This window comes from Alosa pseudoharengus, unplaced genomic scaffold, assembly GCF_046254945.1.
Source record: "Alosa pseudoharengus isolate Yale_2024_CS ecotype anadromous, Long Island Sound unplaced genomic scaffold, YU_APseudo_1.1 YU_APseudo_1.1_scf_16, whole genome shotgun sequence".
NCBI lineage: Eukaryota > Metazoa > Chordata > Actinopteri > Clupeiformes > Clupeidae > Alosa > Alosa pseudoharengus.
This window is the reverse complement of record NW_027468630.1, coordinates 4838780-4863983: the sequence shown is the minus strand read 5'-3', so window position 1 is coordinate 4863983 and position 25204 is coordinate 4838780. Positions and strand designations below refer to the sequence as shown.

Here is a 25204-nt window from a genome sequence, read left to right as displayed (position 1 = left end):
TATTTGTTATGTTTGGTTTTTGTTTTGCTTGTCTTGTCCTTTTGTTTGTGTAACTTTTATGTTTATTTAGTAGGGAGGTGGCTCTGAGGGAGGTCTAGTCTAAGCACACGTGTGGTGTTTCTGATGTGCTGCTTATAGCTTTGCTGTGTGCCTTTGCTGTGTAACAGGTGAACCTTTTATGATGTTTGCATGATATTTGTGTGGACTTCCATAGCTGCCACCCTCAGATCTCCACTTCCCAAACTCTGTGTATTAATAAATCTTTTGCTTTGCTGGACTTCATGTCTCTACCGTGTAATTTTCGAACCTGTGAGCGCTGTCTCGGTTTAGAGGTACAATCTCTTAAAGATTCCCTGATGCATTAGGCCTCAGGGTGGCGTAGTCAGGCTACTGTGATTGGCCCTTTGGCCCTTCGAATGTACCACCCTGTTACACTAGGATTTGGATGAATATACTGACTGTTGGTGTTTCTGGTGAGGATTTGAGATTGCATTGAGTAGTTTAAATAAAACAAGATTTCCAAATGGCTTACACAGTTTGTTTAGGCTATTAATGTGTTGTATACTGTTAAGTACATGCCTAAAATTGTGGTCCATTTGTGAAAAAAACACTTAAGATACGTTAAAACGAACTGAGTATGAGCTGGTAACCAACATTTTAAACAAAACGCCCACACATGACTGAACGTGGGGAGGCAGCGCGACATCTATGCGACACGACAAAATGAAGTGTAGTGCAAGTGGATCGGTAGCTGCTACCGTAGGTGAAGTCGAGAGGCAAGGCAAGTTGCAGCTCAAATTCTCATAATTTGGGAGTAATGCAGTCGGTTTCTATTTGTCTTTGTAAATAGCATACTGTAAATAAAACCTTAATGTGGAGTTACAGAGTTTGTGACTTGCTTTTGTTTCAGTTGTGTATTTAGGCTAAGTTAGGTAGCGCTATATTACGGTGTAGGCTACATGATGCCATGCCAACTCTATAGCCTACTGTTTGGCCTATTCTGGGTTTTGGGTTAATTTTTGCCCTCAAAGAACAACATGGCACCTTAATAATATTAATTTAATAATTTACCAGTTTTATCAGAGCTTCCCCTATTCCAAAGCGCAGCAATCGCCACTGTGTAATGTGTACTTGTCTATGTTACACTGACAATATAAAGTTAGCTAGTTGGTAAGCTAATGAAGCTAACATGGAATGTTAGCAACCAGACAAATTTTTTGTCAACGTTGGGAAATTGAGTGGAAATTAGGTTGATAGCATACATTGGACTAGCCTGGAAACCAGACTCTCTGACTTCGCAGAGAGTCTGGCCTAGATCCATAGGCGTACGTTTATTTCTGGGTGGGAGGGCACAGCTTGAGGTTTAAAATCATTGGAGTTCCTTTGAACCAATCATAACAACCGGCGTTTCGTCATACAGAGAAGTTTCTCTGCATCACGCCCATAACAAACAAGCGTGCATCTTATCACACATTTCATCTGTGTAACTCTTGCCAAAATGCATCATATAGTGTTTTGTGAATGTACCCAAGTCAAACTTTCATATAAATGCATAAGTACGTCCAAAGCGCCACTTTTAAGCTTGTAGGCCTATGCGTTGTCGTTTTCGGGTGAAATTACCTTTTGAATGGGAATCCTAGGGCCACTACTTTTTTGATACAATCGCGTCAAAATCGCTATTTTTCAAACACTACGAAGGCTCGACACAACATGAAACTTTTGATCGAAGTATCATCAGTGTCTCTACACATGAACTCGAGCATTGAGAACATTGTTGGTGTACACAGAGTTTACTAAAAGAGAGGTTTTGAACAACTCACTTGTTTTTTCTGCTCACTGCCATCCTGCCATCTTGCAAGGAGTGAGTTGTCCAAAATCTTTCTTTTTAGTAAACTATGTGTACACGAACAATGTTCTCAATGCTCGAGTTCATATGTAGAGACACTGATGATGCTTCGATCAAAGTTTCATGTTATGTCGAGCCTTCTTAGTGTTTGAAAAATAGCGATTTTGACGTGACCATGTAGCCTACTAAACTAAAGTTTGACTCGGGTACATTCGTAGCCTATTTCAAGTGACAAAATCTATGACTGTATATGTGTATATATAGCTGACGATATAACATCCTACTCCACTGTGACTTCGTTCGTGACACTCCTGTTAATAGGCTAAAAAGAGCTAAAATAACTCACACCAACCTTATTTGCGCCTTTTATTCACATTTGCTCAAAGATTTCATAAGTATAAGCCCTTTTCGCTCCCTACGTTGATGTATTCCAAGCGGTCTACTTCGGGGGCGGAGACGTAGTAATTGAAACACCATGCCTGGGTAACGTAATCGCTCTCAGGGACGCCCTCTGTTCGCTGGTTGGTTCGGCTGCCCAACCTCTGAAGTAAACGAGCGCAAATCAACCTATTCCAGACAGAGTACTGTAGGGAAAAGAAATCGAGCGGAAGTACGTAGGCAGGCTGAGGCCAGGCTAACATTGGACAGTTAAGTAAACATAATTCCAGCTGGACCAACAAGCTGAACCCCATCTGAATTTAATTCAAGCCATGCCACCCCGCTCAGAGTGCGGCAAAAGTGCCGTTCGTTTTATTGTAAATCAAATGTAAATCAGGCTTCTAGGCCAAGTATACTTGCGTATACACGAAAGTAAAAGTTTATGTTCCATCAAAATGATTTTGGAAACGTTATTTTAAGTAAAAAATAACTCTTTAGGGCCCCAGCAGTGGTGCGACTGGCTGGGGCACCTGCACCGTACACCGCCGACCCGGGTTCAATTCCCGCCCCGTGGTCCTTTCCTGATCTCACCCGACTCTCTCTCCCACTCACTTCCTGTCAATCTCCACTATTCTATCTAATTAAAGGCATAAAAACCCCAAAAAATATACTTTTAAAAAAAATTAATAAATAAATTTAAAAGAAAAATAACTCTTTAGGGCTGCTTTAAAGATAACGGTGTATACAGAAATGTAATGTAATGTATATGTAATACAAACACAATGAACAAGAGCAATCAATGCGACTGCGGACTGTGGCCCCCAATTTATCATTGTAGCATTAGTGTAGTTACACCACTACAAAATGTTTTCTTATATTCTGTCACTGTGAAGAGTGTGTTTCCAGTTGTCTATCATTTCCTCTCTGACATCTCTTGTCATAAATACACTTCAAAGAGTAGCCTAGTTGTCATATCATGTAAAGCATTGTTATAGGAAAATCCATGGCTTAATGTTTTACTTAAACGAATAACCACCGAATGTGTCTCGCATCTCGCATGTCATAAGCACAGGACATGTTCAATCTCAAAGTGTGTTAAACTCTGATAAAGTAGCAAAACGATTAGTTCAGTATAAATGGTGAACTCAAAATGGATCCGACCAAGTCATTTACAACAAAGAAAAGATAAGAATGAAAAGTTTGTGGGAAAATAAGTATTTACCTTTCTTAAAACCACATCTTATGTTGAAACAAATGTATGGGTTTAACACGGGCATATACTATGAGAAAAGTGAAACTGAACGGAATATGGTAGGCCTAGTTATAACTCAGCCTATGTTACATTGGCCACTGCTCTCTCTGCCCATTAGGATTTAGGGAAAGGACAAAGGTTGATGAGGAAATGGCTTAAGATTTTTTGCAAATTCCATATGTGGTCATGAAGAAGATGCGGAGAGACATTAATTTAATAAAGCTTTATTGGGGGGGGGGGGGTTCTTTGACCTTCCTTTTGAGGCCTTCAACAAATTAGTCATTCAATGTTAAAATCGTTGAAATGCTTCCAGCTGGGTAACTAGTTGAGTGCTCTGGTTTAGTAAGGCATACAAATGTAAAAAATATTCAAATATTAACAATAAATTCCGATATGTATATTTATCCATCCCTCATATGCCTTACCTCTTTAGAGATAAACTAATTCACCCACCCCTATGCCCTCTAGAATCTACAGAGAAAATCATCCAAAAGGGCATAAGTAAGGCTTTTTCAAGAAATGACAGGCAGTTGAATGTAATGCTGTACTGCCTCCCAGGAGGCTGAATGATGAGACACCTCATATCATGTCAATATGATCATTTTACATTTAGAATATTTCCAACTATGCTATCACTTTCATCATTTATTTAAATACATCTTACCTTCCTTAATCTTAATTATTTCATTACATTTATTTGAATTATTTTCTTTATCTGTTTTAATCTTGGCTTTTATTTTATTCTCTTTTTTCAGTACTTATTTATGTAGGCCTATTTATTTATTATTTTATTACTTTTACTTTATTTTAAATGTTGTGATTTGTTGATGTTTACCGCTTTCTACTGATGTATAAAATACATTGAACTGCCTTGGTATGAACAATATCAAAAAAAGGGGGAAGCATGGGGATGCACCATAATTCCAAAGATGGGGCAAAGATTATAGAGTGCTCCGCTGTATATTTTTGGTTACAAGTGTAAGGAGAGGAGGTACTCTTGAAAGAGTTGGGTCTTCAAGAGTTTCTTGAAGACGAAGAGGGACTCTGACTCTTAGCAATCATGCGGAAGATAGTCAATGTTCTAATAAACGACTTATAAAAGATCAGTTAGCTGTGTCATCAGACTGCAGCTCATCGAAAGTTATGCACATGGCAGTGAAGATTATGGGCTACATCTACCAGCCATTTGCCCTATCAACATTATTGCAGAGGTGCTGATAGGGTATCTTACACCCTTCTGACAGATCTTAGAATGGTTCAGTCACTTCAACACAAAGACTACGAAACAAAATCCCTAATTTCATCCCTTATAAATGCCTTACTTTTTACCTTAAAACCCTTCTATAATTAAGTAGTTTTTAAGTACAAATGTGCATAGATTAAGGTTGATTAAGAAGAAAAGTCTACTGAATTTACCCCTTCCTTTTTTGAATTTCCCTTTATTTCCCTCCTTAATAAAGGAATTCCTGAATTTACACCTTAAATAAAATTATGATATAAATATTTCTTAATTAGGCCTACCCCCTTTAATCACTACAAATAAAGGGAAACCCTGGCCTGACATCTTAAATGTAAGATTAAGGGGTTCACACTCACACCTTAAAATAGCATTTCAAATTAAGGGCCTGTTTTACAAATTAAGGGTTTGGGGCTAAATTCAGGGCTAATTTAAAGCAACACCAAAGAGTTTTTTGTACCTTAAAATAATGTTTCCAAAATCGTTTCAGTGGTTCATCAACTCGTAACAGGGTGAACGGGTAAATCTGTGATCTGGGTAAATTTGATCAACCCCCCCCCCGGGTTTTAGCTTTCTTGCTAGCCTCTCAATTTGAGTTGTTGGAAGTTCAAGTTCAGACCAACTGCAAACTGTTCATTCATTTTCAATGGTATTATGTGTTTGGCCTTGGGTCCTATGAAATGGGACTGAAAAGAGGAATGTTGCGGGTCATTCTTGTTTGATAAGCAGAACTGATTGAAATGAATGTAAGAAAGTACAATCCATCTGCGGACACATCTGTAAGTTCTGAAGAATTTGAGCATGAAAGAACATATCACTTTTGTTTGGCTTAAAAAAAAATCTTATTTAGATCTGGGTGGTAAATGTCCTTATTCAGTTGCTGGATGTAATGGGAGATTTAGTAAGAGTTTTAGTATAGTTCATTGTGCCATTCCGTCAGTGAAAAGAGTTTATTAGGATCAAGTCAAGTCATTTAAAAACAACAGGAGTTGACCCAAAGTGCTTTACATGGCAAAAGAGGGGTTGGGCAAAACAGTTAAAACATAGAAACGGGCCCAGGGTTACACAGGTCTGACTAACGTAATGTATAAAATAAGTAAGAAGAAAAACAATATTACATGAGTAGAATTAAGAAGTAGTACAATTTCAACAAAGATTAGATCGATAAAATTAAATATATATATAATATAGGAAAATAGAATGGAGTAAAATAGAGTAAACAGGAAAACAAAAATTCAAACAAAGTTAAAAGCAATAAATAAGTGAAATAAAAATAAATAAATAAAGTAAGTGGTAAGTTAAATAAAGTAAAAACAGGTCAAAAGAGTGAGCCATTTGAGCAGTTGGGAAAGGAAACTAAACGGAAACTAAACTAAAAACAATGGTTCTGTGTACCCCAGTCATTCAGTGTCCCGGGAATCGTTGACACAATTAGGCTACTGTCGGCGATCATAATTGGCTACTCTCACGTCCAGTGACAGGCACACAATTAGACCTACACACCACCAATACAATGTAATGACATTAAAGAAAAGTCTAGCATAATAGTTTAAAAATCAATATAAAATACTGAAATCATTAAATAGTTGGTTATTAGTAATTATGCAGGTCACAGAATATGAATTATTAAAAATATATGAACTTAATATGAATTCAAAAATATATGAATGTATTGAAAAATATGACATGATGCCATCTTTTTGGTGGTAGCTGTCTTTTTTGGACTGTTATATTGCTTTGTGAATTAGCCTACCCCAGCCAAAACATTTCTTCATTTAGCTACAAATAAAGTACTTTTATTTTTTGTAATCCTTTACTTTTATTATTATGTTTAATAAGAATATCAAGATGATCAATGTTATTTTGGTCTTACTACCCTTAGTTGCCCTCAATTAATTCAGCAACTTCCATTGCAATTATTTTAGAAAAGTTGGCCCGAAATCAGGCTTTTAGGCGGCAACAATCTCAAAAAAGGCCCGCAAAATCCTGGAGGGACTGAGCAATGTAATAGGAGGCCTACATAATGATGATATTCTACATCATGTCGGCAAGTCCCATGAGTCGATCTGACAGAGACACCGCCTGAGAGAGAATATCAAATCAGCCAGGTATAGTATAAAGTTCACACCGGTTAGCACAGCCACAACGATCAGCTTGTCAAATGGGCAAAGGTCTGGGTTGCTGCTGCTGCACTGACTGGGCCTAGAGGGGCTTCCCCCATGCAGCTTGTCAAACTTATAGATGGGCCAGATGATGGTGGCTGTCAGATACATAATGACGGCTAACAAGGCGTAGAAGGACAAGCAGCAGGTGGGGGTGGGGCTCAGGAAGTCAGAGCCATTCCTAAAGCACAGGATGATGAACATGCTGGACAGGATGAAGCAGATGCAATAGACAGCCATGCACCACTTGATGGCCGCGTGACTCTTATAGGCGTTGGGGTCGCTGATGAACACAAAGATGATGCCGGCCACAAACGTTTCACAGACCTTTAGCAGACCAGGCACTGTGGTCATGTAACCAGCCTCCCTGTCCGTGTTTGCCCGTACCTTTCTGATGATTACCTCCATTACGTAGGCAATGGTGGCAAAGCAGGAGAAGACCAGTGAGACAACACGGTAGTTGTAGGACACACCATGCATGAAGACGTCTTTCACAAAATGCAGTGCAAAGGTGATGGATGCGGAGAGGCAGAGGAGGGAGGCAAAGCAGGCGTAGGTGATGGGGAAGTTCTTCCAAAAGCGGTGTGTGCATAGCTCCACCAGTAGCACCAGCAGTGTGCCAATGGAGCTAAATCCCCAGAGGAAAATGCACAAAATGCCCAGCCCGTAGTAATGCACCCGTGCGCCCTTAATTGCCACGCTAAAGGCCACACAGGCAAACAACATCGCCAGCACACGTGGCCATTGAACACTGATAGCAGAGAAGGCAGGGGCATGTTGTGATTGAACATTTGCAGCAGGGAAGGCAGAGGCACGTTGTGGTCGAGCATTTGTAGCTGTAGAGACAGGGGCACGTTGTTGTCGAACACTTGTAGCAGTGGAAGCAGAGGCACGTTGTGGTCGAACATTTGTAGCAGTGGAAGCAGAGGTACATTGTTGTTGAACATTTGTAGCAGTGGAAACAGAGGCACGTTGTTGTCGAACATTTGTAGCTGTAGAGACGGGGGCACGTTGTTGTCGAACATTTGTAGCCGTGTTAGCAGAGGCAGCAATAGCAGGTGAAGTAGAGCAGCATGTTATTCTTAGTCTGTCCACTGTCTCAGCCAGTAGTATGTTTTTTCCTAGAAGGGGCATGGGTGTGAAGGATTCTCTACACTGGGGACATATGACTGTCTCCGAGTCATTATTTCCGACCCAGTATTCCTGCAGGCAGCTCTGACAGTAGCTGTGCCCACAGGGGATCGTTGTTGGGTCTTCAAGCAGTTCCAGACATATGGGACAGTAGAAATCTTGGATATTTAGGACCACTTGAGTTTGCGCCATGGTGAAGTGGAGCGGGTAGTGCCTCTAGAAACAGGAAGGGTGAGGTGTGAATCACAACCACAGTCTGACAGCACACAATGGCTCACAGTACATGGAAGGTCCCGTATAGTCCTCTGCTCTGCCCAGAACTTTCTAGATAGACAGAGCATGAGGAGATAGTTATAGATATGGTGCATAAAGACATGTAACTTGTCATTGTAGCATTAGTGTTACAGCGGTACCAAATGTTTTCATTTATATTCTGTTAACATGAATCATGTTATTTTTACTTGTCTACTATTTAAGTATAAGTTTACTCTTTTGATCCCGTTAGGGAAATTTGGTCTCTGCATTTATCCCAATCCATGAATTAGTGAAACACACTCAGCACACAGTGAACACACAGTGAGGTGAAGCACACACTAATCCCGGTGCAGTGAGCTGCCTGCTACAACAGCGGCGCAGTGAGAGGTTAGGTGCCTTGCTCAAGGGCACTTCAGCCGTTCCCACTGGTCGTGCCGGTTACAGGTCCGGAGTGCTAACCAGTGGGCCACGGCTGCCCCCAATTTCCTCCAGTGGTGGTACAATTACTGTACTTAAGTCGCTTTTTCATGTATCTGTACTTTACTTGAGTATTTCAATTTTGTTAAACCTTTTACTTTTACTCCAGTACATTTCTAGGCCAAATATCTTACTTTTTACTCCACTACATTGTGTGACAGCTGAAGTACAGCTGAAGTTCCTTTTGGAAAAACTCCTCACTGCTCCCCGAGCTCAGCTGTAGCAGGCAGCTCACTGCGTCGGGATTAGTGTCTGCTTCACCTCACTGTGTTCACTGTGTGTTGAGTGTGTTTCACTAATTCACGGATTAGGATAAATCCAAAGACCAAATTTCCCTTACGGGATCAAAAGAGTATATATACTTATACTTATATTGATGTTACCATAACTGGCCTCTTGACGCCATCGAGCAAATGATAGACAATGACCGGCAATCTGACACTATCAAACACAAAAGGGAACATCTTGATTTGGTCCGAAAGTGTAAAGCATTCAACAAAGAAAAATGTGGTTACTTTGAAGTATCTAAGATAAGATATCACATTAGTTTTTAGTTCTTTTAAGTTCTTTCTACATACAACAATCATTAGCTGATTTTGTCCTTGAATGGAGGAGAAAGGCTCAATGAATACCTATGTCTGTGCCGAATCATTTCAACAATAGTAAATGCAACTGTATTATTCATAATACATTTCAGGACTTTTACTTTCGATACTTAAGTACATTTGAAGGCGAGTACTTTTGTACTTCCACTCAAGTGGAAATGTAAAAGGAGGACTTTTACTTTTACTGGAGTAACATTTAACCATGTGTATCTCTACTTTCACTCAAGTACAGGATTTGTGTACTTCGTTCACCACTGATTTCCTTTGACATCTGTTGTCATGAATACACTTTCAAAGAGTAGCCTAGTTGTCATCTAAGCATATCCTCTCCATTGACAGACATAAGAGAAAAAACTTAGCATGGCTTAATGTTTCAATAATACACTTTTGTTTGTTTCAATACAGAGAATGAACACATTTGTCTTACATCTCACACAGCATAAACCCAGGACATGTTCAATTTCAAAGTTTTTTTCAGTAATAATGTAGGCTACATAAAACCAGGACTGCATGCATAAAACCTTGATAAAGAAGCAAAATGTTTGTTTCAGTGTAAATAGTGAATTCACAATGTTGAGAGCACGACCACTTATGTTGAAACAAAGGTCTATGTTTAACTTTGAGAAAAGCAAAACTGAAAGGAATAAGGTAGACTTAGTTATTTCTCAGCCTATCGTACACTGGGCACTGCTCTCTCGGCCTATTTGGCTTTAGGCAAAGGACAAAGCTTGATGTAGAAATGGATTAATGTAAAATAGTCAGCCTACCTGCAATTATTTTTTTTGTGAATTCCTTATATGGTTATGAAGAAGATGTAGAGATGCAGGAAGCTATCAATTAATGAAGGTTTAAAGCAAATTATTATGAGGCCAAAACAGGATGTTCTGGTGGATGCAAAAACCACAAGCCTACTTTATGAGAAGAGGTGAGCAGAGAACAGAGTACCTCCCACTACACAGCACTTTGCAGAGCAAACCGCAGCAGCCTTGTCAGAGGCTATGGTATCGGCAGTGTCAAAATACACTCCAGTCTCCTCGACGTGTTTTAACTACCAGTTGAACAGTGTACATTTTGATATGCCGCCCTTAGTCACAAATCACATGTTTTAACTACCAGTTGAACAGCGTACATTTGATATGCCGCCCTTAGTCACAAATCACATGTTTTAACTACCAGTTGAACAGCGTACATTTGATATGCCGCCCTTAATCACAAACCCGAGGTCAGGTTCTCAACACTGATGTTTATTTCTCCAGCAAGGAAACACAAACAACGTAGAACTACACAAACAAGACAACACATATCACAGTCAATCATTCATAAACACAAACACAACCTTGAGTGTTATTAAAATAACTAGATGTACCGCATAGCGGTACAAAATATGACCGCCGCTCAGTCCTGCACATCCATTCTGCGAAAATAAATCATATTAATGAATTTGTCTCCATCTTCTACTCCATCCCCCACTCTTGAAACTTTTGTCTATGCTTGTTTGATTCCGCACACAAAGTAGCCTACTGGTAACCTGGCCCTAGCCAGATGAATGTCGTTCCGCTTAGCTCCGCCTAGCTTCACTCACATCCATCTGGAACCTCTTCCATTGAGAGTGATTTCTCCAACCAACTTTATGGTTTAGCCAATCAGGACGCAGGGCGGGAGTTTCATAGATGTGACATAGCGTAGAAGCGACTGTGAGACTGTTATCAGCGTCACGGGTTGGCTTCGATGTGAGTGGTTGAAGTAGCACGTCAATAGATGACGGACAAGTGGCTTATTCAATCATATGCAAGCATTTTTTGATTAGGTCCAGCCTTCTGAAGCAACACTTCAATGGATCGGTTCCAGATGGATGAGTGGAGCTAGGCGGAGCGAAATTCATCTGGCTAGGGCCAGGTTAGCCTACTGGCGCTGCAAAGGTGAATAGATTTGTTTCTGGGCCAAAAAATCTGTAGCATTGTTATAAAACCTTTAAAATCTCTTAACAATCACAAGTAGGGCAGTTCATCACAGTCCATCCATTGCAACTGGACTGATGAAAGGTACACCTGTAGGCTACATTGTATTTGGGAAAAGCAGAAGGTAGCAGCATAATGTATTTATTTATTTATTTATTATTAAACAAAACAATCCCTGTCAGTTCCATGCAGTTTTCAACAGCTATCAAGAAGAGAGGTCATGTCATGGATGTTTGTGAATGTTTCTTCTTCTACATACTGTATGCATAAGTTTAGTCATCTAGTTAAAATGATATTCAGCTTTATTGTCAATGCACAAATTAAATACCAGTAGTCTAAAACAAAATGCCGTTTTACCCAGTGGTGCAAATAACTGACATGTCCAAAAGGGCCTTCATGAAATGCGTTGCGAGACTGTTCATACACATTTTAACGGGCAAAGTTGAAGAGCTACTGTCCGTTATTGTTTGTGCAAATAATATGCTGATTCATGTTCCCTTGCATTTTGCAACTATGAGGTCCATGGTTAGTCTGGCTTTCGCCAGACCAAGCTCAATCTTTTGACGCAATCTTTTGATTTTCACCCAGCCTAGTCCATGGCAGGCGCCCGATAGAAATATTGTTTAATTTTGCGATTGAGATATCCACGTACTGGCGCCCGCCCTGCGACGTGTTCGACCCCCGGTTTCAGAGCTATTCTAAATGCAAAAATGCATAGAGGGAGTTATGACAAAACCGTGACAAACTATAAGCTATATAAGGTAGGCCCTATGCTAGGCCTATTACACAGCACAAATTGTCACTAGGATATGCTGGCGACCCAAATAAAATCTCATTTGGAACCAATGGCTTACACCTTACAGTATCAAGCTGCCACCTCTTGGCGAAAAGTTAATAGTTTTGCATATCAGTAGTAATACATTTCTCGTAGCTGTGTGAATCACGGAAAGGGCGAATTAAGTGGACACTTCTAAATGGAACCCAACCCACTGTACCGTAGCTCAAGGTCTGTGGCTAAAGCAGCCATAATGAAAGCGTTATCATTGTTTGGATACTTCACACACACATGTTTTCTAATCGCATAGACTACAACTACCAAGCTGGAATCAAAGCACATCGACTCCCATCTCACACCCTAAACACGCACTTCGAACAAACAAAAAGCGCCTCAGTCTCACGGTATAGCCATAGGCAAAACTGTATCTGACCGGTGTAACGTTGGTACTAAATCATCCATCGCAAATAATGATTTTTGTAGCACGTGCAACAAATATGTGTAGGTACAGCCCTGCCCTGAATACATCTCAACGTGCGCTCTAAAACATCTGGTTTAAAAGGAGATGTAGATCATCACGGGTGCGTTAATAAATCTACATTGCAGCGAGTTGACACAAATTATTCACTTTGATGAATTTATGTAGTTTCAGTTACTTTACTTTGAGCCATGCTCTTCCTTACTTGAATCACCTTTGAAAATAGAGGATTGAAGTAGCCTATATGGGTGTTTGGGAATGAACGTTGACTCAGATGCTTTTTGAGACCTTGAGCAGAAATGTCCCAGCCCGGTGTTTAGGATGCATCATAGACAGGTTATCTTTCAGGTAGCCTATATATTTTCCATTAAAAAACCATCACGTAGCGAACGTGTTGTGGCTAACTCACTTAGCTCCTGTTAGTAGTCTAGGTTATGGTCATAAGCAAATGAGATGACAGTCGAAAGATACAATTAGTGCTGTTATCGATTTGCTTGGTAGCCTATAAACGCATTTATGGTTTTCTACAAATACATCAATAATCAAATTGGCCTCCATCACTCAACCATGCTAACGGTAACATTATTTTACCTACGTTCTGCTATTGATAGGATTAACGTAGCCTACCTGCAGTAAAAAACAAGCATGTCCGATAAACATTCTCAGATTTATTTCGGCTTCAAGAGGAAATGGGAATTACATGTCATGCAGAAATCATCCTACCCTTAGACGTTCTCTGCGGTAAACTACTGTAGCCTAGTCTTGTCCTTGTAGGAAGCGTGTCTTTCCAACCCACTTTAGATTAACTTCCAACAAAATTACGTCTCACTGCAACGATGCGCCATCTAGTGGACAAACGACTACTTATCGCCAATACTGGAAATGCAGCCATGATGATGAGGATGAATATTTATTTTGGCTTTCTTTTAATCCTACTGAATTTGTAATTATGTATCGGCCGTTCTAATACCGATAGTATGTGGGTGCCTGTGTGTGTGTGCATGTGTATATGTGTGCACCGCCATCTACAGGCCAATGAGTGTACAGTCACTAAATGTACACATAACCTAATTTTTTAGGACCCCCCCGTGGATGAAATTCTATGAAACTTGGCATACCCCCAGAGAATGCCAGGTCTATCATACACATAAAATTTGGTGCAGTTCTGAACATCTTAACTGAAGATAGGGGCGATTAAAGCAGAATAATATTGCATTTTCATTTTTTACCGGGGGGGTGCAAATCACAAATGAGTGATTATGGGCCAGGTTGATGTGGGCTCTTGAGACCAACATACCATAAAATATTCTTCATCCTCAGTGCCACGGTTCAGGTAGTTATTTAGGAAAAACTGCTTTTTTTGGGGGGCCCAGCACGGGGAGGGAGTGGCCCCCGGGGACGGGACGAAACGAAATTTTTCCGTAAAAGTCTAGTGGGGCTACATACCCACCAAATTTCATGTGCCCCGGTGGTTCGGTGTCCCGGGTATCGTTGACCAAAAATACAGGAAAAAAAAAAAAAACTTTGACAATCCCTATATGACCGCTTCGCTAGCTTCGCTAGCGGCGGTCATAATAACCAAACAAAGCGTAACATACCACTTTTGCCGGCTTGTAGACCAAGAGAGGATGTTACAAGTTGTTGTTGTTGAGTTGTTGTTGAGTTGTTGTTGAGACAATATAAAACTTGAGGTAACTCTTGTAAGCATGAGAAACGATAAAACTTGCAGCACATCAAACAGGTAGCTTACCCCTTGTAGCCTCACAAGCTCATTCATTAGGTTCAAACATTTGGAAGTGACATAGGTATGTATGCATCATGGAAGATTGAGCCCATCCAATATATTACAACACCACTAACCACTCGGTGAGTTGCACAGTTTTGAAAACTAACGTTAAGGGTTGTTTTAGGACATGTTTGAGCATGTCTGTAGGCAACCACTCTGACTAGTCAAAGGCGATTCAAAACGAGTCAGAAACGTCGAGACCGGACCAATCGTCAAAATTTCGGTGTCCACCACTCTAGTTCATCCAAAACAAACCAGAAAAGGGACTCAAAGTGCTAAATTTTCCTTTAATGGTTCTGGAACAAAGCTGATCTTTCAGTATGTTTTGCCTGCCAAGGATAAAATGACCTCAAGAGTTTTTTGCCCATTTTCCACCTGAGGCAGTATTTATGGCACACCTGAAAAGATCAAACAATTTAAAGGTGCAGTCAGCGATGCAGAAAGTCACATTTGTTTATGTTTATATTTAAATTCATTAGCAGCCACACCAGGGAGGTAGCTCATCCCTCCCTTCAGTATTTCAAGTTTTCAGAGCCTGGGCTGCCTACAGACCAGGATTTATTTTACAGTGTACTCACAGAATGGGCAGCTAGCGGGTCATGAGGAGATGATTGCTGAATGTGACAAAAAATTTTATGGGCTTGAAATCGCATATGATTACTGACTGCACCTTTAAATACTGCATCAGAGTTGCCCTTCATCAAGCAGAAAAATGTGGAAAGGATATCGTAGCCAAATTTATCAGCCAACATTTCACGGTGGGATTCAAATATTAAAAATAAATACCAATAGGCCTATGTACATTTATACACAATATTTTCCCATCACAAATCAACACAGTCAAGTCCATCACAAACAAATAGGAGGTGTCTAGCTTTCTAACATCTACAGTATGTGTAGGCCTATATCTACGTCTCTGATGAGGGCCATAAAAGAAACAAAGCTGCCATCAGACCAAGTCTCACGCATTGAGCGTGAGACACAAGCATTTCAATGACTTCACACGCTCACAGGCCACACATGGTATTTCTGGCCCACACAGAAATTTCTAAGGGCTATATTTTACAAACGTGTCACACACGTGCGCTCATTAAGCTCAGAGAGCTGCTGTTCAGTTACTAACATATCGGCCAATCAGAAAATAGGATTTCTCAATCAATCAGGAAATTGTTTTGTTTTGTTGCCGGGCGAACTCTGAGTTTCAGTTTCGTGAGCAGTCTCGTCCTTCGGTGAATGCATAGCGGAGGTGGTAAACGAGGTGGAGTTGAAGGAAAACCAACTGGAGGTGGAAGACAACAGGATAATCAGGTAATAACTTCATTCATTTCAATCTCTCATTAGTTACTATAGTTTTCCTACTCGTTGTTTAAGAATAATTTAAGTGTTCGTTTGAATAGTAGCTTGCATAGCCTATTGTTATAGGTCACTTTTAAAATCATGTCATATTATATAATTATATCCTGGCCATGGATGCATTAATCATTGCATCTGTATTCAAAAATGTCGGGGTAAAAAGCAATTAAGCATCCTCTCATTCACCCTGAGAGGAAAGCCCCCTAAAAGGTCCAGGTTAGTGGATGCTCAGAGGTGGTGAAAAGGCCCATTATTGAATTGTTAGTGCCATGTGTCAAATCTTTTCTTTTGCATATCTGAACAATTATAAATTATACTTTTGCCCCATTTTGACTTAGGAGGGCATTGCTCCTACATACTTTAGCCAATAATCAAATGCCTGCTCTCTTTTGGAAAGCTGAGGCACTGTTGGAAAACAATTAGAATAACTGCACTGTAAAAAATAACATTACATCTTACTGCAGTAACACAAGTATACTTTACTTACTATAGGCTGACCTAGTGTTCTTACTAGAGTAACATTAGTAATGTGCCGAACTTGCATCAATGGGGTCTAAAACTTGAGATACACGAGTAAGCTTCACAACTCAGACCTGAGTAAACTGGACTCACGCAGTGCACACGCGCACAGTCAGCAGAGGGAACATTCTGGATTCCACAGCCAACGGTCGGCAGTGTTAACGTTACGGTGTGGCTGACTTTTGGGATGGGAGTGTAACGCAGCTTCACCAGTGACTTGCTCTGTCCGGTAAGTTTACAGTATGTATTAATGTGTCAAATGTTTACAGTATAGGTTGAACTAACAGCATGTGTGCAAAACTGTACATTCGGTTTCATTAACAGCTGGGGTAATGTTAAGTTCAACTTGCTAAGTGGCCGATATATGCGCTAACGTTAGTTGCTAACAGTTTGCAGCTAACTGATAGCAGCTATGCGAGTTAACATTGCCTCAGACCATGCAGAGCAGAAAACAAATATTCTAGGTATTCAAGCCCTTTGATATTTTTTGTTATCGAAGTTATGAGGAAGTGGTGGCGCCTGGGGTCTAGAACTAGCAGCTAGGCTGTATAAATTTGCCAATAGCAGTTGTCTTCATGAGCTCTTAATGAAGTTTAGTTCTAACGTTTCTCATGAGAAACGCTTGCTAGCATGCTAAGTTGATTCAAAACATGTAAAGATTAAACTGTGTATGGTTTACGTCGATATTCCTACTGTATTGATAAAACAATTAGGATATTTGAACTCATAACCTTACTGACCGAGAAAGCCATGGTCTTTTATCTAAAATCTTTCGTTGTGATTTAGCAAGAGGACTTCGGTTGCAGTGTGTGGAATTTAAATGAAGGTGCAAAATGGCGTCATATAATTCCAACGTATGATTGACATCTTAAATTCTATTGTGATAAATGTACTAGGCCTGAAGCAATAGAGAAAATTCAGTTGCCAAATCATAATATTTTTAGCTTAACAGTATTAATTAGGTCTCTGGAGAAATAATTTAAATGAACATTTAAAGTGATACATTTAATCAGCTGTTTTAGTTAAACATGGCCAATAGATGCATATTGATAATAATTTTGCCCTCTTTTTCTTTTTGCAGTTGGAAAACTGAAAATGCAGAGCAATGAACTGGACATGTAAGTTGTGCTTGTTTGGATGTGAAGTCAGAGGTCAGTTGCTCAAACACTACAGATTGAAACATGGAGGTTACACCAGAATACGACCGAAAAAAACTGCAGAGGGTGGTGAAAACTGGCCAACGCATCACCGGTTCCTCACTCCCCTCCATCAAGGCCATCCAGGGCAAGTGATGCTTGCGTAAGGCGCGCAGCATCATCAAAGACTGTTCTCACCTCAACCACAGACTGTTCACCCCACTCCCCTCTGGGAGGCGTTACAGGTCTCTGCACCCGAACCAGCAGGTTCAGAGGAAGCTTCTTCCCTGCGGCTGTCACCCTACTGAACTCTAGCTCTGCATCCTGGTGACAACCAACCAACTAAGCCCCCGCCCGATGCCTCCTTGCTTGTGCCTGTTGAGGTGTCCACCATGACCATGGAAACCTTGACTGGGGAAACCCACCCCCGCAGACAATTGCACTACTCTATCCCACCCATAGTGTTCTATTTATTTACAAATGTACATACTGTAATTACACTTATACATGGCATTTTCTACTGCTCTTCATACTATTTATCCTGCACATACACATATTTTTACTACTGTTATGTTACTGTTTCTGCACTACAGTACTGTTACCACACTGCACATAGCTGTATACTGTACATATATGTCTATATGGTTCATACCGAATATCCATATTTATTCTGCTAATTCACTGCACATATTTATACCTAATTTATATTACTCTAAACCACCTTCTGTAAACCAACTGTATACTACTGTTTACACCGCATATTTCTTATCCTGTCTATGCACCACCTGTCTTTGTAAATCACATTGCATTTTTCTGCTTTTTTTGCACTTCTATTTAGACGCAAACTGCATTTTGTTGTCTTTGTACTTGTACTCTGCAAAAAGACAATAAAGTTATCTAATCTAATAGTGCCAACTATTTGTGTACATTCTGCAAGTAAACTTTACTATCCAACATAAAGTACCCTTTACAACTCAAAGTAAGGGTAACTCATTTAACAGTAGTAAATACAACTTTGTTTTTAAGTAAGCTTTACTCGAGGGCATGAAGTAAACTTTACTAGTTGGAAGTAAGTAACCAGAACTTTAAAGTCTTAAGTAAGGATAACTTCTTCTAAGTAAGCATTACTTGTAGACATCAAGTAAACATAACTTGGAAGAGAAAAGTTTTGTTTACTTAACTTATTTAAGGCAACGAGTTTCCACCCTTTTTTCAAGTAACCATTACTTATTATTTTTTACAGTGTGTGTGATGTACAGACACAAAGCTACAAAGGCTAGATTATTCTTTTCTTTTTCTACCGGATAATAAGCACCTTTGAACTGACCACATTTCAGCCCTCTAGGTCTTGACTTGATACGACTTGAGTCCTAGCATTAGGTCTTGTCATGCTGTGTGCAAAAGTAAATCAATATAGAATGACAACATGAGTACTTTAGACCATTATTTGCCAAGGTATACTATGCATTTTGTAAAATGCCCTATGAAAACTCCCATAGGACTTTGGGTTATCCAAAATTACTGGCAATCAAATGCTTACTGCATATGAACCCCATAAGCATAATCTTGGCCTCAAATGAAAGGTAATACTCTGAAGTTTCATGCTTGCATTTGGATTGTAGGCTACTTCAGGTTCTGATATGACTACACTAAATGTGGAATAATTACAAAAAATACAAATCTATACAATTTCTATTTCAATTCAATTGGTGTGTATAAGATGGGCTATATTTCTGCACAACTAATATTGGATCAACTGGTAACCGACCTGGGGCTGGTGTATGCTAGCTGGTGATGCTAGTTGTGCGTGTAAATCCTCACACCCCTAACCTTAAAGAGGCCCTATGCAACAATTTTGGCAAAAATTACCTTAATTATGCAGGTTGAGAGTCGTTGTGATGGTTCTACTACACTTTTTGGGTCGTTTGGTGGGTGCTTCGTCTCCCCCTAGTGCTTCTCCGCGGAAAAACCGAATATGCAACTTTCTGGTTGCGGTCGGTTGCGGTCCGAACACATCCGGATGTAACTCGGCGGAAATACTCGAAAATGTAGTCAGATTGTAGTTTCTAAGAAGACTGCAAAACAGACTCCGACTTGGCTTTTTTGCTGTTGAAATTGTAAGTAGCCTACCCTTGGGTGAACTTCGTTTTTGTAATGTGATTTGATAGTCTCTTGAACAATGTGTTTGCTTGACCGTTTTATTGTGAGCCCTATGTGTTTAGCTTGGTTTATTGATGGCTAGCTCGCTAGCTAGTGGGGGTTTAGCGTAGCAGTCACTTGCTACCGAAGCTGCAGGGGGAGCTATGTCGTGAAAAATGCAAGCCCAAATCAGGCGAAAACCCAGAAACAGCGAAGGAATAACCAGACCTGCATAGGGCTTCTACAACCCTTTCATGCGCAATGTCCACATCTGTGGACAGTAACTTTTACTCTGATTTCTATTTGTTTATCATGTTGATATACTCCAATCCACTTGAGGGCAGTTTTAATAGATCCATTGCAATATATTAACAATATGTATCATCTTATATTTGGAATATTGACTGCTTGATGACATCATCAATTCAACATGGCTGATAGTAATGGCCATGTGCTGAATGCTCCAGGCATATCTGTAAAAAGTTTCTACTCAAGAAGGCAAAACCAGGTAAAAAAAATATTATGGTGTACAGGAGAGTGTGTTGAACAACTCTATGAGGTTAGAAATGAAATTTGATGTAAAATATAGTTTGTAGACGCTAAAAAACAACTGTCCACGTATGTGGACGTCGCGCAACAGATGAGTTAAATTACCAAAAATCTGATTTTGTAACTAGGAAGTTTTTTTATTTGTATTGTTCAAATATGAATTTAACTACTTTAAATTACAAAGAAACAAACATTTGGTAAACATAAATAATGACCTAACTACATGTTATACATTATGTGAACTGCCTATTTATGACAACATTACAGAAATATATAGATACCAATGAATGGTGTGCATGTTTTGCAAAGAGTAATATATTAAGACATTAGGTGGTGACTAAGTGGTGTACACACACACACATACAATACACACACACACATACAATACACACACACACACACACTCATTACACACACACACACACACACACACACACACACACACACACACACACACACACATACGGTACACACACACACACACATACACACACACACACACACACACACACACACACACACATACAGTACACACACACACACACAGTACACACACACACTCAGTACACACATACAGTACACACACACACACACACAGTACACACAAACACACACACACATACAGTACACACACACACACATACAGTACATACACACACACACACACACACAAATCTGTTTAGAAATATGTTACATGCTAAAAAAGTAATATGCTGTTCATAACATTACAGACATTATTGTAAAATTAATCAGTTGTTGAAACTTAAAACATTTTTTAATTATTTTGAGATGTTTGTAAATATTATCTTCTAAATTACATAGTAAAAAATATTTTTCAGCAGTTAACAACATAACCAACATGATATGATTGTAAAATCTACTTTTTATAACTGGACAAATATTTTTTTAATAATTTATATGTTATCTGTAAATTTCAAAAATTGATCAAAAACTGTTATAAATAACTCTTTTTAAAAAAATTAACTCTTTGTAATGTTGCATAACATCTTCAGAATATCCTTCTGTGTCATTAAAATCATTTCTGTTATGATGTACTTGAAAAAACTGTTGGTTTTTTGCATTAAAGTCACATAATGGTCCATATTTTCTGTCATTACTCTTTATTATTTTTTACCCCATTGTTGCGCACTGTCCACATATGTGGACAGTAAAATAACTTCTATATAAAATCATATTTTTTAAAAATTCAAATTGATTTTCAGTTTTAGGCTCATATAGAGTAATAAAATCAATATTAAAAAAATCTAGACAATTTTTTTCATAATGTGTGCATGAAAGGGTTAAGAACGGCTCTAACCGCTGAGTTGGAAGCTTGGGCTTTTAGCTCAGTGGTTAGAGCGCTCGACTCCCATGCCGGTGTGTGTTGAGGTGGCGGGTTTAAGGGGCCGTGAGTGGCTGACGAAACGACCTCTGTTACTGTTACACTGGAACATCTGAAGGCATATTAATAACAGCAACAAAAAGTTGTAGTATTATTAATGAAACACCCCCATTCTCGCAACCAACCCGTCTGACCAGCCACCCCTTTAACCCTCGGACAACCCTCGGACGGGGGGGGGGTCTAACTCTTGCCTAAAACTTGAGAGCCCTGGCTGCCATCTTTGCCCATATAAGGAGATCTGGTGTTAATTGAAGCTAACTACCTATGACACTTTGCATTGCAAGTGATACTGCCTTCATGCCGTTCGTAAGCTCGAAGGACCCGACTTTAAAAATCCCGACCTCCCGAAAAAGAGTGAGATAAGCTAGGAAAACAAATACAGGAAATGCATAAATAAGTTATTAGAACTGTTTACTATGGTTTAGCAAGAAGGAGATATCTCGGGGGAGTGTTTCTATCTGTAGTTAGTGATAAATTACCTTGCCTATTTGTAATGAGAGTGAAGTTCGCCTCTTGTGTTGTTGCAAGGGAGGCCGCCGTGGTTGGAGAATATGATAGTGACGTCAAGTCGGAAACCTCGGGGCAGAAGACTTCCGCATGAGTCTCCGAGCAAAAAATCCGACCCGACTTTGTGTTCATGTCATTTTTCCTCTATCGGAGGTCGGAATTTCCGAAGATCCAATGTGGCATGAAGGCGCTACAGTATTAGCTCTGGGGTAGCAAAAAGTTTTCCGTCTTAACGTACCGAAGATCACAGGGGCCATCACAAGGCAGAGGACAAAAGTGTGTTAAGCACTGCACGTCTGCATTTCAGGCTTCTTCGTCCCTGTGAGAGTTTAACAGGTGTGATAATTCAAAACCCATGTTATTTTCCCATAGGAATAATCGAAAGATACCGGATCTCAAAGATGGCAGCTTTTTTGTAGGCGAACTTTGGTCAATTACTCAATATTGTGTGAGGTAAATGTCAATTTCTCTCTTCGACTTATGGTAAGAAATTACTTTGGAAAAATATAGTAATAGGTAGCCTATACCATGCTGTCAAAAAAGTTATTTTGATAATTTTACGATTTTTTTTATTTTTTCTCCACTGTCTTGAATTTATAAATATCACTTGATACAAATTAGTGATTTACTTTGGGGAAACAGACAGAGGCTTGTTGGCCTAAGTCCTATAACTAGCTATCTTTTAGGGCTAAGCACAGCACCGAGACGGCCCTGGTCAAGGTTGTTAACGACCTACTCATTGCCGCCGATACAGGCCATGTCAGCATTTTATTACTGCTGGACCTCAGCTGTCTTCGACACAGTCTGTTACAAAACACTGCTCACCTGGTTGGAAACACTTTTGGGTATCATTGGCACTCCACTCCTGGTTTAAGTCCTGGTTTAAGTCATATCTCACAGCTAGGGAACAGTTTGTCTCTATAGGTAATTTCAGGTCCCCCAGTTCACCCCTCTCACATGGTGTTCCCCAGGGTTCTGTCCTAGGTCCCCTGCTCTTCATCATTTACATCCCCCCCCTTTGTCATATTTTAAGTCAGTATTAAACTTTCACTGCTTTGCTGACGACACACACATTTATATTCACACTAAGCTCTCCCACACACTCCCTACCTCCAATCTGGTCACCTGTCTCAATGCCATAAGCAACTGGATGACACAGAATTTTCTCAAATTAAACCATGACGAGACAGAAGCCATACTCATTGCCACACCATATGTATTGAAAAAGCTCAAACAATCTCAAAACAATCAGTTATCCATCCCTGGCTATTTCACCACCACTACCTTTGAAGTCAAAATCTTGGCGTCATAATTGACTCTGACTCTCACATTAAATACATCACTAAAACAGCCTTCTTCCACCTCAAAAACATTTCCAAACTCTCTCTATATTCGGCTGTGACAAGAGCAGAGAAAGACAGCCCTCTTGTGGGGACTGGAGGAACTACATGAGTCAAGTTCTAGTGTGGAATTGTTTCATGAGGTAGGCTACTTGCAGGCCTGTTTACTATAAGATCGATATGAGGGAAATGTATACATTTCTGACAAAGGAGCACTGCATTCTATTACACCTGAAATTAAGGTAAAATCCCTTAACTAATTGTATTCCCTGTGACAATGAGTATGACGAGAAACAGGATGTACATTCTGAAATTACACCCAGAAAACAAGAGAAAATGTAGGATGAACACATCCAAAGAAAAAATGGAGTAAGCACAATCATTTCCCCACTTATATCACTGAAACATGAAATCCTATTTCTCGTCTTACTTCAGTCACTGATGTATATAAGACAAAAATATTAAACCATTTCCAGTTCCAACGCATGACCGCCACCGTTTTCTGGCATTGCGTCCGTCAAAGCAGCTGTGCTCACGCATATCACATAGCACCTTCTAGTCTCTCCTGAGAAGCTGGTGAGCTAGTCCTGGTGGAGAGGACTTCCTCCTTGTTCTAGATGAGCGCCCCTTACCTTGTCTTTGGCAAACTACAACGAGACGCAGAGCGCAGACTCCATCGGAGGACTATATGAAAACATGAAATCCTATTTCCCGTCTTACTTCAGTCACTGATGTATACAAGACATACGTTATAAAAATATCTTCAAATCAGTTAAGAGAAAATGTCTTTTTAAATTACTCATTTTCATGTTGGGGGTGCTGATTCATCTCTGTGCCTCCTAGAATGTCCAGAGAAAATCAACAAAAAAGCCATTAGAGGCTTTCCAAGAGATATGTACATTTTGGATACTTCCAGCTCTGCTACTGTTTTCATTTGCCTTCACTACTTTTAGTGTTTGTTACGTTTTCCACGTATCTTGCATACCGGCATACTATTTTCCCATAAAATAGTCTATCCTGCTGGCACATGCCTACATTTGTATGTACACCATACATATGCACTTACAGCCGGGATAATAAGTATTGAACACGTCAACATTTTTTTCAGTAAGTATACTTCCAATGAGGCTATTTGCATGAAATCTTCACCAGACATTAGTAACTCAGGTAATCCACCCATATAAAAAATCCAAACATTAAAGTCCATAGGTAGAGTTATGTGTAATAAAGTGGAATGACACAGGAAAAAAGTATTGAACACGCATGCTGAAATTTCTTAAATACTTTGCGGAAAAGCTTTATTCGTAAAGACAGCTTCAAGGCATTTCCTGTATGACGAAACTAATCAGTGTAGAATTCTGGGGTATTCTCACTGTATTCTGATGTGTTCATATGTTACTTCTGTGTGTAGTATACAACAGGGAGAGGTCCATATTATTGTACATAACTGTGCCTTAGGCCTGTGTACCAGCAGGAAGGTCATACAGGCCGATGTTTAGGAACATCCGAGGAACATCAGTGATAACATGGGCCGAGGGAGACCGCATGTCTGCCTGTTCGGGCTAGTATCTCTATCTGGCCAGAGCCGTTTTTTGTACACTGGTTGGCACCTGCCACGTTGGCATGATTGACGTTTGTATGTTTTAGTATAACAGGCTTTGTCTTTAAGTTTTGACACGGAGACGGATCGAGGAAGCGACCCGAGAAGCATCTTCTGTCAGAAGGCTCAGCAGCCGCTTCTAATAACAACCACAACTGTTAGACTGCACAGTTTTACTGTTTGAGACTTAGCCTGTGTTCTGTTATTCATTATTGTACCATCTACAATAAATCATCATCTAATCGCTGATCCTGATCCCGCCGTCAAGCTTTATTGACCATCTTCAATACAGACATTAGAACTAAAACACAACGCAACA

General features: G+C 39.8%; 1 protein-coding gene across 1 annotated transcript; it reads right to left on the bottom strand.

Annotated features, from left to right (window-relative positions):
• Positions 1-5502: 5502 nt before the first annotated feature.
• LOC143126134 (myeloid-associated differentiation marker homolog) lies at positions 5503-10238 on the bottom strand. The gene is made up of 2 exons (XM_076288041.1): positions 10111-10238; positions 5503-8330 (listed from the first exon to the last, which is right to left on the bottom strand). Exon 2 carries the CDS (start codon positions 8196-8198, stop codon positions 6753-6755), a length of 1446 nt encoding a protein of 481 aa, XP_076144156.1. The 5' UTR covers positions 8199-8330; positions 10111-10238; the 3' UTR covers positions 5503-6752.
• Between the last annotated feature and the right edge of the window lie 14966 nt (positions 10239-25204).